The sequence below is a fragment of the Capra hircus genome, chromosome 10 (genome assembly GCF_001704415.2).
Source record: "Capra hircus breed San Clemente chromosome 10, ASM170441v1, whole genome shotgun sequence".
NCBI classification, from domain to species: domain Eukaryota; kingdom Metazoa; phylum Chordata; class Mammalia; order Artiodactyla; family Bovidae; genus Capra; species Capra hircus.
The window spans coordinates 10,386,395-10,408,190 of record NC_030817.1 but is presented as its reverse complement, the minus strand read 5'-3'; the positions used below and the strand labels follow the sequence as shown (position 1 = coordinate 10,408,190).

The following is a 21,796-nucleotide window of genomic DNA, read 5'->3' as shown; positions in this document are numbered from 1 at the left end:
GTTTCACTTTATTGGTCCTAGAACAGTTAACAGCCTTCAAATATTTGTTTTTAAATAATAGAATTGACCCCAATTGTGGTGGTGATTATGCAAATCTATACAGGTGTTAAAATTCATCAACTGTAGACCAAAAATGATCAATTTTACTGTATGAAAGCTTTTGAAAAATAAACGTACTGATATGAAACTGCTTTCTCCCATCACTAGCCAAACAAACTGGTCCACTCGAATGTAATCAAAGCCTATAGACAAGAGTTATCCCAAAGAAATGAAAGGCAGACCACATACATAATTTAAAATTTTCCAGTTCAGTTCAGTTGCTCAGTTGTGTCTGACTCTTTGCAACCCCATGAACTGCAACACGCCAGGCCTCCCTGTCCATCACCAACTCCTGGAGTCCACCCAAACTCATGTCCACTGAGTTGGTGATGCCATCCAACCATCTCACCCTCTGTCGTCCCCTTCTCCTCCTGCCCTCAATCTTTCCCAGCATCAGGGTCTTTTCAAATGAATCAGCTCTTCGCATCAGGTGGCCAAACATCAGTCCCTCCAATGAACACCCAGAGCTGATCTCCTTTAGAACAGATTGGTTGGATCTCCTTGCAGTCCAAGGGACTCTCAAGAGTCTCCTTCAACACCAGTTCAAAAGCATCAATGCTTCGGCACTCAGCTTTCTTTATAGGCCAAATCTCACATCCATACATGACTACTGGAAAAACCATAGCCTTGACTAGACGGACCTTTGTTGGCAAAGTAATGTCTCTACTTTTGAATATGCTGTCTAGATTGGTCATAACTTTCCTTCCCAGGAGCAAGCGTCTTTTAATTTCATGGCTGTAATCACCACCTGCAGTGATTTTGGAGCCCAGAAAAATAATGTCAGCCACTGTTTCCACTGTTTTCTCATCTATTCCTAAATTTTTAAATTTTCCAGTAGCCACATTTAAAAAATGAAAAGAAACAGGCAAAACTATTTTTAATAATGTATTTCAACTCAGTTTGTTGAAAACGTACAATTCCAACATCTAAGTGATAAAAAATTGTTAATGAAACATTCAACTAGGTCCTCGAAATTTAGTGTGGATATTTCACATTTCTTGAAGTGAAAGTGTTAGTCGCTCAGTCATGCCCAACTCTTTTGACCCCATGGGCTGTAGCCCACCAAGCTCCTCTGTCCATGAGATTTCCCAGGCAAGAATACCAGAGTGGGCTGTCATTTCCTTCTCTGGAGGCTCTTCCTGACCAGGAGATCAAATCCCAATCTCCTGCATTGCAGGCGGATTCTTTACCATCTGAGCCACTGGGGAAGCCCAGTTTATAATGCGTCTCAATTCAGACTGGCCATGTTTTAAGGACTCCATAGTCACATGGCTAGCAAGCTGGACAGCACACCTGGAAACCCTGCTTTTCAGGTGCTGTAAATGAAGCTGGGGTGATTCAGGTGGCAGTAGCAGTGGAACAGAACCAGCTGACAAGGCTCTGTAAAAAGCTCCTGCGTCCTGCATTGACCTTCATCCTCAAGCACAGTTCCACAGAAGTCAACCTAGCCACCTTCACCATGATCACGGGTGACAATTACTGAGTTCTCTGCATATGCCTGTCACTGTCGTAAGTGGTTTTCTATATGTTAATCACTTAATCCTCACTGCCACTCTGAGGTCGGCACTGTGATTATCCATATTGCTCAGAGGAACTACCACCCAGAGAGGTAAACAAATCATCCGCCCAATTATCCACATCCATGATGGAGCCAGGATTTCAGCCCAAGGGACCTGGTTTGAGTGCCTATCACTCTTTTTGACAACTATCCTTTGAAGACTGAGACAGTCTGAGTGGCTGTTGAGAGCAATAACCAACAGACTGAGTGTAAAGTACCTGGTAAATAGGAAGTCTATATTCAGGGCTTCCCTGACAGCTCAGCTGGTAAAGAATCAGCCTGTAATGCAGAAGACCCCTGTTCGATTCCTGGATCACGAAGATTCCCTGGAGAAGGGATAGGCTACCCACTCCAGTATTCTTGGGTTTCCCTTGTGGCTCAGCTGGTAAAGAATCAGCAAGCAATGCAGGAGACCTGGGTTCGATCCCTGGGTTGGGACGATACCCTAGAGAAGGGAAAGGCTACCCACTCCAGTACTCTGGCCTGGAGGATTCCATGGACTCTATATTCCATGGACTTGGTAAATATGAAGTTTATGTTCATTGGAAGAAAGCAGCTAATACTTCTGGGTTTTCCAGGTCTTTGTTTGGGGGCTCTGAGGTTCCTAAGATGCTTCCTTTGAGCCTCTAAGTGAAAGAAATCTGCATCTGAGGAAAGTGATAAACTGACTTTTTCCTTATCAATATCCCACTGAGGACTTCCTGGCAGCACAATGAATAAGAATCTGCCTGTCAATGCAGAGGACATGGGTTTGATCCCCGGTCCGGGAAGACTCCATATGGCATGGAGCAACTAAGCCCGCATGCCAGCACTGCTGAGCCAGCTCCTGAGAGCCTGCACAGCACAGCTACCCAGCCTCCGTGCTGCAGTTATGGAAGCCACTCGCACCTAGGGCCCGTGCTCCGCAGCAAGACAAGACACCACAGGGCTAAACCTGCATGCTGCAGGCTGATCGAGAGAGCGGCCCCTGCTCAGTGCACCTAGAAAAAGCCCATACAAAGCAACCAAGACCTAGCACAGCCAAGAAACAAATAAATAAAATGTTAAACAAAAGATTCCCTGGAAAGACCGCTCCAATAGAAGCCACCACACACAGGTGTGGTCCTTCGTTAATTTCTTCACGGAGGCAATGAAAGCTCTCCTTACCCTCAGAAGGGACGGGAAAGAGTGGCTCCTCATTGAAGGAGACCCACTCGGACTGGTGGGTGGCGATCACATGGTCCAGGGTCGTCATGCTAGGAAGGTGCTGGGCATCTTCACACTGCGGGCCTCAGGCAGACCCCAGAGCAATGTCTGGGGCTGGGTGGGGGTCTGGAAGCCCAGTGGATGTGGGCCTGGGGTCTGTCGTGGGGTCTCACGGAGAGCAGCACGCAGAACACAGACGGAGCAGCCTCTCTTGCTTTTGGCTAATCTGCCAAGCAGAAATCTGTTTAAAAAAATAATAAAAATTAAAATGGGATAACCATCACATTATAACCAGTCCACACAGATCTGGGCTTGCCACAATGTCCACCAGGAGACCCGGGTCATTTCCAACCTATTTCCCTTTCTCTGTCCCTGTCTTGTCCTCACTTCTCATGTAGAAATATCTTCCATGAGCATGGAGATCTCTGCGTGTACCTTCATATCAGATTAACAAATGTTGTTGCCGTTGTTGTTCAGTTGCCCAGTCGTATCCAGCTCTTTGCGACCCCATGGACTACAGCACGCCAGGCCTCGCTGTCCCTCACCGTCTCCCAGAGTTTGCCCAGATTCTTGTTCATTGCATCGGTGATGCCATCCGACCGTCTCATCCTCTGACACCCTCTTCTCCTTCTGCCCTCAATCTTTCCCAGCATCAGGACAGATTTACAGCAAACAGATTCTCAAATGTTCCCAATTACTGTATTTTGGAAATAATTTTTATCTATAATATAATACCATCATTGTAAAACTAATATCAACATTTTTCAAAGAGCTTTCACTTTCCTTTACCAGATGGCAAAATAAAAGCACGTTCTTTCCTATTAAATCAGCGTGGTTTCTTGCCTTAGGCAGGTAGCTCTTTGCAAGCCTGATTTAAACCTTTGGCAGAAACCCAACCATCTCCAGATGGTATCTCCGAGCACAATTTACCAGTCAAGAAAAACAGAAATGGATTTATTTTGTTCATTTGGAGTAAGGGGGTAAGGCATATTTGCTTTAGTGGAAAATGTGAGTTAAAAAAACACATTTGCATTTTAGGTCAATTTGAATTAGCATGTAAAAGGGTAGCCTGTACTCACGGTGCAATTATGTTCCATGGAAGGATACTTAATAGACTTCTAATATTGTTTGTACTATTAATGCTTTTTTTTTTTTACAACTGGGACTTTTTTTTAATTGGAGCATAATTGCTTTGCAACGTTGTGTTGGTTTCTGCCATACAACAATGTGAATAAGTACACGAGTGTCTCCATGAGCCTCCCTCCCACCACCCCCATTCCACCCCTCTAGGCTGTCACAGAGCACTGTGTGTTCAGCTCCGTGTTATATAGGCAACTTCCCACCAGCTATCCACCTTACACACAGTAACGTATATATTCCACGCTACTCCCCCGATTCGTCCCACCCTCTTCTCCTCCCCGTTCTCTTGTTTGTGTCTCTATTCCTGCCCTGCAAATAGGTTCATCTGCACCATTTTTGTAGACTCTCTATATAAGCATTAACAGATGATATTTGTTTTTCTCTTTTTGACTTACTTCACTCTGTATCACAGGCTCTAGGTTTATCCACCTCACTAGACTGACTCAAATCGTTTCTTTTTATGGCTGAGTAATATTTCATGGCATATGTGTACTCCAACTTCTTTATCCATTCATCTGTCGATGGACATCTAGCTTGCTTTCATGTACAGGCTATTGTAAGTAGTGCTACAATGAGCGATGAAGTACACGTGTCTTTTTGAATTTTGGTTTTCTCAGGGTATATGCCCAGTAATGGGATTGCTGGGTCATATGGTGGTTTTAGTCCTATTTTTTAAGGAATCTCCACACTGTTTTCCATAGTGGCTGTATAAATTTACATTCCCACTAATAGTGCAAGAAGGGAATCTAACTCTTGATCTTGCAATGAATTAGTAAAATCTGAAAATGCAAAATTAATGTAATTAATTAATCCCTAGAGTTAATACAAAATTAATGTTTCCACATAAGAGCTACTATCCACCTTGAACAGAATCAGTTCTTATTAACTGGATACTCAACATCCATTTTAGTCTAGAACAGTTTAACTCATAGCCTTCTAGCTGGCACAGGATACAAAGAAAATGTTGAAATTTTACTGCAGGTTATCACCTGCAGTAAATATTCTCTGCTGAGGACAACCAGAACAGAAACATTTAATAGCTTTTGCATTTTTGGTAATTACAGCAATTAATTTTGCTGCATGATACTTCCTAAAATTAAATGTTTCTTATAGAATCTATAATTTTCAGAAACCTATTTTCATACCATTCTTTGATTCAATAGATACTGTAGTTGGGTAAGACATAATTCTTTCACAGATGAAGAAATCTGAGCTGAGGGAAGTTAAGTGACTTATCCAAAGCTTCTGTTGTTTTGAGGCTTTTGTATGGTACCCTAAGATTCCTAAGATGTGTCCTCCAGGTTTCTAAGTGGAAGAATTCACATATCCTAGGATAGTGACAAATAGGGTCTTCCTATTCCACAGTAAGAGGCCACCAAAAATGAATCAGGTAGGGTCATCACAAGCAAGTGTGTCAGATGCACCAAGCTAGGAAGTGATGGAGGCAACACTGAGCCCAGGTCTTCTGATGCCAAAGCACTCTGATCTTTGGGTCACAGCCACAGAGAAAAATACTGCAAAATATATATATATATATACAGACTATTCCCCAACTGAAGTACTTTACAGACATCAATTCCAATGGAACTATAGTGAAATGATTGGTGAAACTCCTCACTGGACATCTGCGAGGGAATCCAAGCTGTGCAGAGAATTGAAAGTTCTCTTTCAAGTTCCTCTCCAAAGATCCTTACAAGTCATGGGACCAGACATGTGCAAAGAGCCTGGAGAATGACTGCTTCAACCAGATCTCACCAGATAACCATGCAGAGCTCACAGACCCAAAGAGCTGAGTCTGGTGGACTTCCTCCATAAGCCTCTCTTCATCCCGTCAAATGCCAGCATCACTCAGTGTGGTAATGGCTGCAGGCCAAGTTAAGACAGTAAAACTGAAGAGTCAGATTCCCTCTCTCCAACAACCGCAGCGTGTAAATGAGCTCCAACAACGACCGCCACAAAGCCACAGTACAAGTCCACATGCTGACACATGCGGCCTCATAGCTCAATGGGGGAAATATCCCGCCCATCCCGTGATGATGCATCCCGCGAAATTCACGGGTGAAAGTGGGTGGGTAAGGGGACGCAGAGAAAGAGAGGGAAAAGGGTGAAGATAATGGATAAAACAGCTAGAAATTTTAGAACTCAGAGATTTTAAAGACCAGCAGTCCAGCTTTCAACTTCCACAGTTAAAAAAACAAACAGACAAACAAACAAAACAAAACAAAAAAACCAAACCTAAGGCCCAGGGAAGTCAGGCAGAGCAACAAGAGAGACTGAGATAGGCTGGGGAGTCCCACCATCTGGATTTGAGTCACATAAAGTCTGTAAGCCTCAGCTCACCCTGGTGCAGCAAGAAAAACGAAACACACCAACATTGCAAGGATGAAGTAAGATACTAGACATCAAGTGCATAGCACTGGTGCTACAAAATGCTCTGTAACAGGGGTGATGATCATAGCAGGTGAGTTTCCAGAAGGCTTACTGTGTGCGCCAGGCTCTAATCCAAACTCTTTAAAAATGCCAGCTATGGCCATCAGTGCTGTAGGTAAACGGCTTGCACAGTGGTCCACTGCTTACTAGTGGAAGTTTTGAGATCAGAAAGCAAATTTCATGAAACCACCCCATTTCCATCACTGACCCATTCAGATTTTAGTGATTTTCCTTTTCAACTCCTTCTTAGAGCAGTTCTCTCAGATGTTAAGTGAAGTCAAGCACTCAACGCCCTCTTCCTAGATGCAAGCACATTCTGGCTGAGAAACCAAGACACCTACTCAGAAATATGAACAAAAGAGGAGACCCCAATATTTACCTCCCCTTTCTAGTCCATCCCAGATCCAGACTTCAGCTGATTACAGATGACGAGAAGTCTCAAGAAAACCTACGGGACAGCATTGAGTACCAGGAACACCCTATCCTAACCCTGTGAAATAGACTCTAGGTGTCTGCCACGAACCAGCCACATCCAAGGAACCCAGAGATGCCTGACCTTCAGGAGAGCTGGAAGCCCACAGAGGAACCTGATCACCATGAGGCCACGTTCAGACCGGAAGTGGCTTCTCTGCAAAAACCTCACTCCATTTTTAGAACATGAATCATGAAGTGAGGCTTAGACTCACCACAAATGAGCGGTGACTCATGATCAGCAACAGGGTTGACCAAGAGCCACTCAAAACCTCACTGAAGTTTCTGGGCTGCCATTGCAGAGTGAAGCTTCTTCCTTGGCTTCCCTAACAACACTCAAATGTGGGTGTGAGAATGCAGTTGACGGATAAGATGAGGGCCCGAGAAACAGACATGCCTTATGGCAACCTCTTGCTATGCATTCATGAGCTCTAGGTGTCCAGAAATGTATTAGGGACCCTTTGAGATACTGAGAGATCACACAGCGCAATCTAGCTCTAGTGGTGAAGATGCTCAGAATAGCAAACAAATCTGGGAGTAACTGCCTGCTGGAGGACAAACCGGAAATGCTGCAAAAGTGTGGTCACAGAGAGATCTGCAAGGGCTAGAACCATCAGGGATTGAGCAGGACTTTGGATTTGAAAGATATCCTTGGCTGAAAGATATCAGGGTTTCCCTGGTGGCTCAGGTGGTGAAGAATCCATCTGCAATTCAGGAGACCAGGATTCAATCCCTGGGTCAGGAAGATCCCCTGGAGACTAGGCAATGGCTACCCACTGCAGTCCTCTTGCCTGGAAATTTCCATGGACAGAGGAGCCTGGTGGGCTACAGTGCATGGGGTCACAAAGAGTCAGAGATGACTGAGTGACTAACACTTGTACTTTTTTCACTTGGCTCTGAACCACCAGAAGGAAAAAGTAAGGACACCCTAGGAACAAGGGTCAGCCTAAGTGAAAATTAAGAATTGGAGCTTCGTGGGACTTGTTTCTGGGCCAGTGAAGAGGTCAGTCTGATGGCAGCTGGGGAAATGTGGGGAGAAGGACTGACGGATCTTAAAGCCGAGAAGATTTCAGGGGGCCATGGGAAGCTTATGAGTAGAGAGTGACTCAAGAAATGTGCTTAAGGGAGATGGACAAGCCTGCACTGAGCAGGAGTCTGGTGATGGATGCTACCAGCCGCACCCGGACCCCAGTGTGTCCCACAAAGCCAGGGGTCAGCATCATCGGGAACACGTACAGGGTACTATGCGGGACCCCACTCCAGGGCCTGACAGTACACAGGAGAAGGAGAAAGCATCGGTAGACCCCAGTAGCTTACAGGAGATTGTCATTAATGACAGTGACATTAAAACAACAATTAACTTCCCGGTGGCTCAGAGGGCAAAGAATCTGCCTGCAGTGTGAGAGACCCAGGTTCGATCCTTGGGTCAGGAAGATCCCCCGGAGAAGGGAATGGCCACCCACTCCAGTATTCTTGCCTGGAGAATCCCATGGACAGAGAAGCCTGGCGGGCTACAGTCCATGGGGTCACAAAGAGTCAGACATGACTGAGCAACTCACATGTGTCTACAGGCTCTTTAACCTATTGTGACAAGTTAGCCACAAAACAATGACAGCACCCGGGCAGAGAGTTAGGTTGTTAAGAGACCATCCAGGGCTTGAGTGGTAGGTGGTCACGAGCTACATCTTAAACGAGAAGGGAGGGATCTAGCCAAACAAGCAGAGGGGCAAAGGCATTCGGGAAACAATGGGCAGAAATGGCATGTCCAGGTCACCGTGAGTCAGGCTCTGTTCATCTGAAGAGGGTGGCACTGTGTTGAGTGTACTAGAAAAGGAGGGGCTGGAACAGGGACAGGTCTGAATTTCAGAGTTTGAACTCTTAAAACTACCCTTTCTGTTTCCACAGCCATTGCTATGGTTCAGCCCCCTCAGTCTTTCATTCAGACAATTACCAGTCTCTTATCTATCTCCCTTCCCTGGTGGCTCAGCTGGTAAAGAATCCACCTGCAATGCAGGAGACCTGGGTTCAGTCCCTGGGTTGGGAAGATCCCCTGGAGGAGGGAAAGGCTGCCCACTCCAGTATTCTGGCCTGGAGAATTCCATGGACTGTGTAGTCTGTGGGGTTGCAGAGTCAGACACGACTGAGCGACTTTCACTTTATCTATCTCCCTGCCTTCAGCATCATCCCTGCTAAACCTGTGGTCCAACCTACTATGCCAGTGTGGTCTGCCTAAAACCTGAAAATGCCCACGCCAGAGCTATGCTTAAAATTAAGTACTCAGGAGCTCCCACAGCCAGAGAGTCCTTTCCCCCTTTGAAGAACTCTGATGAAGGGCACCCTTTCCCAGCTCCCACGAATCCCACTGGTCCCTCATCACCCATGTCCTCTGCATGCTGACAGTACCTTACCTACACTCATTTACCAAATGATCATGTCAATTAGCCTGTGAGGAAAGGGACTGGGTTTTATTCTTGTGATGTGCTCCAACTCGTAGACGAGGGTCTAGCGTTTAGTAAATGTTTATTGGGAAAATAGATGGATGAGTGAACAGATGAACTTGTCTTACCACATAGTAGGTGGCCTCTTCAGGCCTTCTGAACTGGTAAATATCTTGGAAAGGTTAATTTAAACAGTATGTCTAAGACAGATTGGATACAGAGCAACTTGTCCATTCTCCTTTCTCTTTGACCTAAAACTAGGCTATTTGATTCCAACCCAGTAGCCACCAGACATGGGTAACTATTAAAATGTGCTTAGACCAAATGGAGCTGTTCTTTAGATATAACATACAAACCAGATTTCAAAACACATAAAAAATGTAAAAAATATCTATTTAATAATTTTTATACTGATTACATGTAAAGAGGTAATATTTTAGAATATACCAGGTTTAAAAATATGCTGTTAAAAATGAATTTCACCTGTTTAAGGCTTTTGAATGGGGCAATTAGAAAATGTAAGACAGTACATATGAAGCTTACGCTATATTTCTACTGGACAAAGCTGCTCCAAAACAGTCCGTTATTCATCTTTGTTTTTGAAGGATACTTTGCACTAGACATGAAATTGGAGTATGACTATTTTTTTTCTTCAGTATCTTGTCTTTTTGTCCCTGTTGTTCTGATGAGAAGTTTGGTTGTAATTCTTATTTTGTTATGAAATCTTTGTTTTTCATTTTGAGCAATTAACCATTGTATGTCTAGATGTGGTTTTCTTACAACTCATCCTGCTTGAAGTGTGTGTAAGATTTTGAATATGTTTCCTAATAGTTTCATTAAATTTGGGGACATTTTGCCACTATCTCTTCAGATGTGTTTTTCTCTATCTCTTCTCCTATTGATCTGACTTCAAGTCCACTCTCTCTTCCGTCATCTTCTGTTCTCCTCTTAAGCCCATCCTGTGAATTTTTCATCTCAATTATTCAACTTTTTCACTCTAAGATTTTCATTAGATTCTTTTATAGGTTCTACTCATCTGCTGAGATGCCTTTATATTTACTCATTCTGACAATATTTTTCTTTAGTTCTTTAAACTTATTTATAGTAGCTGCTTTAAAGGCTTTGACTGCCAAATCCAACGTCTAGACCATTTGGAGATTACCGTCTATTGACAAATTTTTTTTTTCACTATGGGTAATATTTTCCTATTTCTTTGCATACCTCACAACTGTGATGAAAGACTGAAGACATTCTGGATTTGATCTTCCTCTGCAGAATTAATTTCTGCAGGAGGCAAACTGTCTACCCTTGATCTTGCATAGGCCTGGCCTTCCACTTCATTGGATGAATTTGTGTAAGGTCAGAAATGTTCCCCAGTGCCTCTAATACTGCAGGACTCAATTTCCAAACTTAACTTCCCTTGCAATTTCCTTGATAGCTCTTGGCTCAGGGTAGATTTAAAGTAGGCCTTCAGTTCAGTTCAGTTCAGTTGCTCAGTTGTGTCCGACTCTTTGCGACCTCATGAATCGCAGCATGCCAGGCCTCCCTGTCCATCACCAACTTTCAGAGTTCACCCAAACTCATGTCCATTGAGTCGGTGATGCCATCCTGCCATCTCATCCACTGAGATGAGATCCCCTTCTCCTCCTGCCCCAAATCTCTCCCAGCATCAGAGTCTTTTCCAATGAGTCAACTCATCGCATGAGGTGGCCAAAGTACTGGAGTTTCAGCTTCAACATCAGTCCTTCCAATGAACACCCAGAACTGATCTCCTTTAGGATGGACTGGTTGGATCTCCTTGCAGTCCAAGGGACTCTCGAGAGGCTTCTCCAACACCACAGTTCAAAAGCATCAATTCTTCGGCGCTCAGCCTTCTTCACAGTCCAACTCTCACATCTGTACATGACCACTGGAAAAACTATAGCCTTGACTAGACGGACCTTTGTTGGCAAAGTATGCTTTTGAATATGCTATCTAGGTTGGTCATAACTTTCCTTCCAAGGAGTAAGTGTCTTTTAATTTCATGGCTGCAATCACCATCTGCAGTGATTTTGGAGCCCTCGAAAATAAAGTCTGCCACTGTTTCCACTGTTTCCCCATCTATTTCCCATGAAGTGATGGGACCAGATTCCATGATCTTAGTTTTCTGGATGTTGAGTTTTAAGCCAACTTTTTCACTCTCCTCTTTCTCTTTCATCAAGAGGCTTTTTAGTTCCTCTTCACTTTCTTCCATAAGCGTGGTGTCATCTGCATATCTTACCGTAGAGTAAATGTTGGCAAACTACAGTGATGACTCAAATCGAGCCCTCTGCCTTTGTTTAAGAAAAAAGTGATATTACAACAAAACCATACCCGTTCATTTACACATTATCTATGAATGCTTTTGCTCCATAACAGCAGAAGTGAGGAGCTGTGAGAGAGACCGAATGGCTCACAGGGCCTAAAACAATTACCATCTAGACCTTTATTTATTTATTTTTTAATTACCAACTCCATTCGAAATCATAGCCTTTGCCCCAAAGATACAAATTTCTTGTGACTTTTCTGGATGCTCAGGGTGTTATTAAGCTGGCCTTTCCACTTGGCTGGGCTGGACCCCCAGTATCCCGCAGGATTGCTTGACCTTTGGTATCTGTCTGATCCTCAACCCTGGAGCCACCACTTTTGAGAAATCTCACACAGCTTTGATCCGTACATGTGCACACGAGCCTGGCCAAGGACTCCCTGGGTACACCAGACACACTTCTGTTTCCTCCCCGTGCCCCAGGGAGCCATCTGCTTTCTAGAGCCCTGCCCTGTGAATTCCAGTTGCTCCCACTGCCCCAAACTTGAATCTGGGTTTCCTTAGCCCAGCAGGGCTGCTGTGCTCAGCCAAGACTCTAGCATACTGTGCTGTACTCAGGAAATTCTTCCCCAGAAAACAACCACGGGGACCCCTGGGCTCATCTCACGAGTTGCCCTTCGCTTAGCATCGAACTGTCGTGCTTCCTGTTACCCAACACCTGAAAACAAGTACCTCTGACACTTTGCCGGGGTTTGCAGTTGTTTACTGCAGAAGGACCAGTCTGTTAACCATTTAGAGCAAGAAGGGAAGTCCTCCTTGGAAACAATCCCCTACTAACGTGTTTATTTCTTTAAAAAAGGAGAGAGACTAGTTCAGATCATCTAAACTAGGGGGATTTTATACTGTCCTAGAAATAAAAATTGGAAGTTTTATAGAACTTTTGTAAGTCATGTGAAAAGGAAAGGAGGGTTTCATGCAGCTGTATAGATTAAATCCATCCCTTTAGAGCTGAGGGTTTCAGGTTTCAAGTGAAAGCTGCTCAGTCATGCCCTACTCTTTGCAACCCCATGGATTATACAGTCCATGGAATTCTCTAGGCCAGAATACTGGAGTGGATAGCCTTATCTACTGGGGATCTTCCCAACCCAGGGATTGAACCCAGGTCTCCCATATTGCAGGTGGATTCTTTACCAGCTGAGCCACAAGGGAAGCCCAAGAATACTGGAGTGAGTAGCCTATCCCTTCTCCAGCGGATCTTCCCAACCTAGGAATTGACCTGGGGTCTCCTGCATTGCAGGCAGATTCTTTACCAACTGAGCTATCAGGGGAGCTGAGACAATGGTTTATTTTGTTAGGTTGGGTACGTGACATAGGAGCTTCCCAGATGGCGCTAGTGGTAAAGAATCTACCTGCCAACGCAGGAGATGCAGGAGATGTGCCTTCGACCCCTGGGTCCAGAAGATTCCCCTGGAGTGGGAAGTGGCAACCACTCCAGTATTCCTGCCTAAGATGATTCCGTGGACAGAGGAGTCTGGTGGGCTACAGTTCATGAGGCCGCAAAGAGCTGGGCATGACCGAGTGACTGAACACACACATGCAATCTAACAACTTAACATAATTTATTTAAATCTGAGAATTTAAGACTTCCCTGGTGGTCCAGCGGCTAAAAATCCACCTGCCAATACAGGGGGACATGGGTTTGATCCCTGGTCAGGAAAGACTCCACATGTCATGGGGCAGAGAACAAGAGAAGCCACTGCAATGAGAAGCCCATTTGCCTCAACTAGAGAGTAGCCCCCGCTCACTGCAACTAGAGAAAGCCCACCCACAGCAACGAAGACCCACTGCAGATACATACAAATAAATAACTTTTAAAAAACAAATAAGTAAATCTGAGAATTTAGTGATCTTCCTTCTATATCTCTTTGTCACATGTATTCAACTAGGCAGCTACTTTAAAAAATCTCTGCATCCACTTGTTGGGTTTTGAGGTTACTGGCAAATGCCAACCAGCCGGTTATTAGGCCCTCATGCAGAAACATCTTAAACTAGATCCTGGTGCCAATTCCAAACCCCAAAGTAAAACCTCAACTTTTTCCTGATCAAGGAAAAGCAACTCAAAGTCAAAAGGAAAACTGGGAAGAAAGGGAAAATAAGACTGTAGGAATTCTTTGCATTTCTTTAGAACTTTCTTATAATACTGGACATTCAACCAATTTACACCGAGCATCTACTGTGTGTTCAGAATGGTGTAAGAACAGAGATGCAAAATAATATCAAGCATGGTTTTACACTCTGCAGCCTTTGTCACAGTGGGCTGCAGAAATCACAGAAGTTCAATCAGGAAGTTAAAGTAACAATGCTGCTTGCTTCATGAATTCTCAGAATAAACAGAAGCCTGGAAGGCCTGCCTACCCTGTGCCAAAGACCCAAATCAGATTAACGACTTGGAACATGGCTTCTTTTCCTTCTTCTCTCAAACTTTTTTCCTTTGTGAGAGAACAGAGTTCATGTTCACAGAACTTGAGCAGAGTTTACTGGAAAACACACACACACACACTCATTTTAATTAACAGATGCCTTGATATTCTTAAAAGCATAAAATAGGATGGCCTTGGTTGTTTGTTCTTCCTGTCTTGCACCATTTTTTCTTTCATTCTTTCATTTAAACATCTCATTTTTTAAAAACTAAAAAGAGACTGATACCTCTTCTTCCATTGGAAATTGGTGAATAGAATGAATACTCCCGCAAGTCACACATAAAGGAGAAAGAGCTCTAAAAGGAATGAAGACAATAAATATTTCAACTATTTATTGTTGTTCAGGTGCTCAGTCATGTCCGACTTTTAGTCAGTATGTATCCGTGACTCTCCATAAACTCACTCCCCTCTACTTGTCTATTTCAATCATGTACATCGCAATCCACCATCCCTAGATGTCAGTTTTTGCCCCACCTAAAGTCATATTATTTGTGTGTAATACACACACGTATACAAATACATACACATATAAATATATGTGTGTCCATGCATATGCATATGTATACCCCAAGATTATAAATATAAACAATTACAAAAATTGATTTTTCTTCAAAATAAACAACCTTGATGGCTGTGCTATCCAACAACTTCAAGGCTCCACATTCGGAGTCAAGGGCTGAAGTCACACTTGACTTACAAAACAGGTTGCCTCTGATCTTGGTGCATTCCTGAGGCAGTGACCCTGAAAGGCATCCCTAGGCAGCTGAACAGTATGTCATGTTCAGTGAATGACCCTAGTAGGAGGTCAAGCTTTCAAGTTTGCAGAGCACTTTCTAGCACCTTGATCTCTTAGCAGATGGCTTATTCCATCTTGTAAACTCATCTCAGCTTACTTCAGTTTTGTATCTGAAAGAGAGACACTAATATCTCCCTGTGCGAAAGCAGGAAGTAGGCATGGGTAATTTCTTTTCATTTACATTTCGGATGTTCTGTCCTGTGACTGTCAGTTTCCTAGGAATCTTGAGGAGTCTGTGCGTCCCAAAGGCCACATTTCCTAAGCATAACACTAAGATCTTCCAAGAAGCTTAACAAAGTATTGTTATTATATTTCACTGAAACTGTCTTGGATTGTAAAATGTATCAAATTTCAGAGATTATAACTGTCAAAAATTATCTATGAACATAAATAGTTCTTAGAATTCATGAAATACATTCTTATTTTTATGGTGGTGCTTTAGTTGCTCAGTTGTGTCCAACTCTTTGCAACCCCATAGACTGTAGCCCACCAGGCTCCTCTGTCTATGGGGTTTCACAGAGAAGAATACTGAAGTGGATTGCCATTTCCTCCTCCAGGGGATCGTCCTAACCCAGGAACTGAACCCAGGTCTCTTGCACTGGCAGGCGGATTCTCTACCAACTGAGCTACCAGGGAAGCCTGATTTTTTTATACCAAATACTTACCGAAACCCACAATTAGTATATATTTACAGGATGCAAAGAAGCTCATGGGTTATTTTGATCCAATTTTATAATAACACTGAGATAAGCAAAGCAGACATTTCTCTCACTTGATATAGACAAGGGAACTGACTCAGAGAGGCTAAGTGACTAACCTGAGGCCACACAGCTAACCATGGCATGACAGGGGTGGGACAGGAACACAAGCCTCTTACTCTAAATTCTGTACTTCCCCCCCATGCCACATTCTGCCTTCCAGAAAATAGGTACAACAGATACGTTAGCTACGTTGTCAGCATCCAGCATTGGAGGAGAGGTCATTATTGGCATCATGGTAATTTTTATCCCTGCTTTCCCAGCCTCCCTTGAACCTAGGGGTGGCTGCTTGGCTAAGTTCTGGCCAATGAGATGGAAATAGAAGTACAGTAAGAAATAAAGCCCTGAGAAGTGTTTTCTGTCTTTGTTTTGTTTTGCACTCCCAATGAAGGTAACAGGTAGTACTCACGCTGTCCTAATCACGCTCACGTTCTCCTGATTACAGTCATGATGGCTGGAGCTGCTAAACCACAAAGAAAGGCTCAGAGAGTCACAGTCATTGATCCTGATGTCACTGAGCCACTGAACCAGTATCAATGATCACTCACCTCTGTATTTATTGTGATGTGAAAAAAATTAAGTTATCAGAATCAAGCGTTCTGATACCCACAGGCAAATGCAATTTTAACTAATAAAACAGGGAGAGAAAAAATGTGGCAAGCAAATTTCTACAGAGATGCCTGTGATCTCCACACCCTGGTGTTACTATTGTGATTATGCCTTTGTGCATGACAAGACAAAAGGGGAAAGGGGTGGCAGAGGATGAGATGGTTAGATAGCATCACCGACTCAGTGGGCATGAATTTGAGCAAACTCCGGGAGACAGCGAAGGACAGGGCACGCTGTAGTCCATGGGGTTGCAAAGAGTAGGACATGACTTAGCAACTGAACAACAACATAATTCATGGCAAAGGGAGTTTTGCAGATACAATGAATGTCACTAATCAACTGACCTTAAGATAGCGTGACTGTACAAGAAACTTAACATAATCAATGAGCTCTGAAAAGCAGAGAGTTTCCTCTGGCTGGTAGCAGAAGAGGAAGTCAGGGAGCGTCAAAGTGTGAAAAGAAGGTTCTCCACTGCTGAGACAGAGGCCACAGGGCAAGGACCTGAGGCAGGCTCTAGGAGCTGAGAGTGGGACCCAACTGAAAGCCAGCAAGAAAAAGGAGACAACAATCCCATGACCACAAACAGCTGAATTCTCCCAACAGCAGGCATCAGCTCAGAGGAGATTCTGAGTTCCAGATGAGAACACAGTGGCCAACCCTTGATTTCAGCCTGTCATACACGGGGCAGAGAATCTACCCTGGCTGGGCCAGCACTGTGGTTTAAAAATGGGAGAACTTACTCCAAAAAGTTCTCAAAATCTTAGAGCCTGGACATAAATGCTTCAGAAAATTTCCCAATATAGATAGGAGACTGAATTTCAACAGAAATCAACCATTACCCATAGCACAGAGTAAATTAAACAATAATACAATAGCAAAATATTCAATTTCACTGTTTTATTTATAGTACCTTGAAAAATATTATGTGGATTTCTCTCTCCAGAAGGTTTAATTTCAAGAAACTTTACTTAATGCACTATGGTGACTTAAATGGAAAGGAAATCCAAGAAAGAGGGGACATACGCATCTGTATCACTGATTCATTTTGCTATACAGTAGAAATTAACACTGGAGAAGGCAATGGCACCTCACTCCAGTACTCTTGCCTGGAAAATCCCATGGATGGAGGAGCCTGGTGGGCTACAGTCCATGGGGTCGCTAAGAGTCAGACCCCACTGAGCGACTTCACTTTTACTTTTCACTTTCACTTTTCACTTTCATGCATTGGAGAAGGACGTGGCAACCCACTCCAATGTTCTTGCCTGGAGAATCCCAGGGACGGGGGAGCCTGGTGGGCTGCTGCCTATGGGGTCGCAGAGCCAGACATGACAAGTGACTTAGCAGCTTAGCAACAGCAGAAATTAACACAACATTGTAAAGCAACTATACTCCAATAAAAATTAACTTAAAAACCAGAAAGCTTGATCTCTTTTTCTGCCTTGCTTACTTCAGCTCAGTTCAATTCAGTCGCTCAGTCGTGTCCAACTCTTTGTGACCCCATGAATCGCAGTATGCCAGGCCTCCCTGTCCATCACCAACTCCCAGAGTTCACTCAAACTCATGTCCATTGAGTTGGTGATGCCATCGAGCCATCTCACCCTCTGTCTTCCCCTTCTCCTCCTGCCCCCAATCCCTCCCAGCATCAGGGTCTTTTCCAATGAGTCAACTCTTCACATGTGGTGGCCAAAGTATTGGAGGTTCAGCTTCAGCATCAGTCCTTCCAAAGAACACCCAGGACTGATCTCCTTTAGGATGGACTGGTTGGATCTCCTTGCAGTCCAAGGGACTCTCAAGAGTCTTCTCCAACACCACAGTTCAAAAGCATCAATTCTTCAGCGCTCAGCTTTCTTCACAGTCCAACTCTCACATCTGTACATGACCACAGGAAAAACCATAGCCTTGGCTAGATGGACCTTTGTTGGCGAAGTAATGTCTCTGCTTTTCAATATGCTATCTAGGTTGGTCATAACTTTCCTTCCAAGGAGTAAGCGTCTTTTAATTTCATGGCTGCAATCACCATCTGCAGTGATTTTGGAGCCCCCCAAAATAAAGTCTGACACTATTTCCACTGTTTCCTCATCTATTTGCCATGAAGTGATGGGATCAGATGCCATGATCTTAGTTTCTTGCTTACTTAGGTCACTGCAAAATTAACTTCTCTTTCTAGAGACATGGAGCGAGGCTAGAAGGGTGCTCATTTTCAGGGTAAAAATTTGGGGTACCTTTCCTTTGAACAGCAGGAGCCCATGAACATTCAACCAGTTTTCTAAAGCAATAATGATGATATCATGCCCATGAGTCTTCAGGGAGGGATGTGAGCACTTTGGAAGGTGGTAGAAGTGGGATGAAGGAAAAGTGAGCATAAAGGAAGGAAAGGAAAAGCAGAACCAACTGTGGAATCTCCACCAAAACATCATTAAAAAAATAGGATATGTTTTACTTCATTCAAAAAAATTGTTAGTAAAGACCTGCTAGATATTCAGGATATAAAATAGATACAAGCCCTGCTTTCAAAGGGTTTCTATCCAAGAGTGGAAAATAGCAATGGGAGAAGGCAACTATAAACAAGTAAGAACACCTGCAAATCAATAAAGGGTTTAGAAAAGGAATAACAAGGGGCCTCTATAACCCACAGGGTGACAGGAGCTCTCTCCAAAGAGGTTACATTTGACTACTACCTAAAGGATGAGAAGAAGGAGAATGTATTCATGGTAGAAGGAACCAAAGAGTCTGAGATGGGAAAAAAATTAACAAGAAAGAACTTGAACTGAATGGGCTTCCTTGGTAGTTCTGGGGTAAAGAATCTGCCTGCTAATGCAGGAGACACAGGTTTGATCCCTGATCCAGGAAGATCCCACCTGCCGTGGACATAGTAAGCCCATGTGCCACAACTACTGAAGCCTTCGCACCCTAGAGCCCACGGTCTGTAACATGAGAAGCCTGAACATCGCAACTAGAGAGTAGCCTCTGCTCGTCACACCAGAGGAAAACCCACACGGGAACAGAGACCCAGCACAGCCAAAAATAAATAAAATCATTAAAACAAAAAACCACTTGAAATGAGTATAGAGGGAACCAGGAGGATGTGGCATGGGATAAAGATGCAAAGCCAGTTCACTTTACGAACTATGTAAATACAGGGTCTTATGAGCCAGAGTTGGAGAAGGAAATGTCAACCCACTGCAGCATTCTTGCCTATAAAATCCTGCGGACAGAGGAGCCTGCTGGGCTGCCGTCTATGGGGTCACACAGAGTCGGACACGACTGAAGCGACTTAGCAGCCGCAGAAGCATGAGCCAGATTTAGACGGTTAGATTTTATTCTGAGCACAATGAAATGTTAATGAAGAACTGAAAGAAGAATAACAAAGTTCAATTTGCAGCTTCGAACTGAGTGGAGAGCAGACTGGAAGATGAAAGAATGGAAGCAAAGAGAACAATTAGGAAGCTACTACCGTAGCTGAGACAAAAGGCAGGGAAAGCACTCAAGCACCCGTCTGCAGACGAAGGAACAAACAAAAATACAGGACACTACAATGGAATATTAGTAAGGCTTAAACGGGAGTGAAATTCTGACCCACGCTAAAAACGAGGATGAACCTTGAGGACATGTGCTAAGTGAAAGAAGCCTGTCACAAAAGGACAAATACGGTATGATTCCACTTATGCGAGGGAATCGAGATAGTCAGGTTCACAGCAACAAAAAGTAGGATGGCGGTTGCCAGGGGCTGCAGGGAGGGTGGGGAGAACAGGAGTTATCATTTTAACAGGTCCAGAGTCTCCATTTTGAAAGATGAGGAGAGTTCAGGAGATGAATGGTGGTGATGATTGCATAGCGATGTGAATGCTGGATGCCACAGAACAATGCACTTAAAAATGATTACACAGTAAATGTTCGTATAGTTATTTTAACACCATGACGTTCCATCCAAGCCCTCGGACTTGGTGACGATTCCAAGTGGACAGAAAAGGGAAGGGAGCCCAAGTTAAGGAGAGTTACCACGCAGTTAGGGAGAGCTGTCCCTCAGTACAAGGGCACTCTACATCTGACTACTCAGAAACTGGTTGGAAATGGGGCTTTTCTCTAAGAGATTTTTCTAATCTCAGGCTTGCGGGTAGGGTGAAAAGAAAGAAAATGCCGCTAAACAACTCCATAAATATAGAAACGAATGTCCTTGGTGAAAACTCTATCAGCAGGAGAGGGGCCAGTACCAGGCATATCATAACAAGGGAAGGAATTTCCCGAAACCACAGACAATTTTACAATGCTGAAAAGTTGTTAAGCAAGACAATGTGGGTGAGAGTGCTCTGCAGACTGCAAAGTAAGCTCGGCATATCGTTGTCAATCTAGCAGCAGAATGGGGAAAGGAAGAGGGGTCCAGAAAACCAAGTCAGAGGCTTTGCAGACTCTCCTGGGGCCACCAACCATCTGTCCCTCCTGGCTGATCAGGGAAGCAAAGGCGCAGGGGAGGGGAGCAGCTGGGGGCTCTTGCTTTCCTAACAGCGAGGCCCTCCTGTCTTCTACCTCCTCGCCTGGATCCAAGCACTACGCATGTGCAGGCTCACCCCTGTCGTCCCACAGATGACCTCCCGCCATCCTTCCGAGGGAGGTACTGCTGGCATTAGCACCATTTCTGAGATGACAAAAGCTGAGGCCAGAGAGGTTACCTAACCTGCTCAAGGCCGGAGAGCTAGAAGATAGATCTAGGTGCTGGGGTCCCAACCAAAACCTGCTCTGACTTCCAGACTTTTCTAAGACCATTCACCGACTCATTCAACCAATCAACCAATGAGGAATACCAGCTTACAGTGATTCATGTATATAATAGAATACTACTCAGCCATAAAAAAGGAACAGAACTGGGTCATTTGGAGTGATGTGGATGAACTGAGAGTCTGTCATACAGAGTGAAGCAAGTAAGAAAGAGAAAAACAAATATTGTCCATGCATCTTTAAAAAATGGTACTGATGAACCTATTTGCAGGGCAAGAATAGAGACGCAAACATGGAGAATGGACATATGGATACAGGGCGGAAGGAGGGGTGGGACAGATTGGGAGGGTAGCATTGGTATCGATACACCACCACGTGTCGGATAGCTTGAGAGAAGCTGCTGTGCAGAGCAGAGAGCTTAGCGCGGTGCTCTGTGACGACCAGAGGGATGGGATGGGGGCGGAGAAGGGAGCCCGAGAGGGAGGGGGTATATGTATATAAATATAGCTGACTCATGTCGTACAGCAGAAACTAACACAACATTGTAAAGCAATTAGCCTCCAATTTAACAGGAAAAGACAGCTGACAGTGTTCCCAGCCCTGGTGCTGTGCTAGAAGTTATGAACAGAAAAGCAGATAACACAGAATCCAGAAAGACCAATTAGCCAACGGCCTCATACTCATGAAGGACTTTCAGGTCAGTTCAGTTGCTCTGCTGCTGCTGCTAAGCCGCTTCAGTCGTGTCCGACTCTGTGTGACCCCATAGACGGCAGCCCATCAGGCTCGCCTGTCCCTGGGATTCTCCAGGCACGAACGCTGGAGTGGGTTGCCATTT

General features: G+C 44.2%; 1 protein-coding gene across 2 annotated transcripts in view; it reads right to left on the bottom strand.

Moving 5' to 3' along the window:
• STON2 (stonin 2) overlaps positions 1-21,796 on the bottom strand; it is a 170,662-nt gene that overhangs the window by 125,089 nt on the left and 23,777 nt on the right. For both annotated transcript variants that reach the window (XM_018053892.1, XM_018053893.1), the window contains exon 2: positions 2,804-3,083. In XM_018053892.1, the coding sequence (XP_017909381.1) occupies positions 2,804-2,891 (88 nt within the window). In that variant the 5' untranslated portion in view covers positions 2,892-3,083. The remainder of the gene's footprint in view (positions 1-2,803; positions 3,084-21,796) is intronic.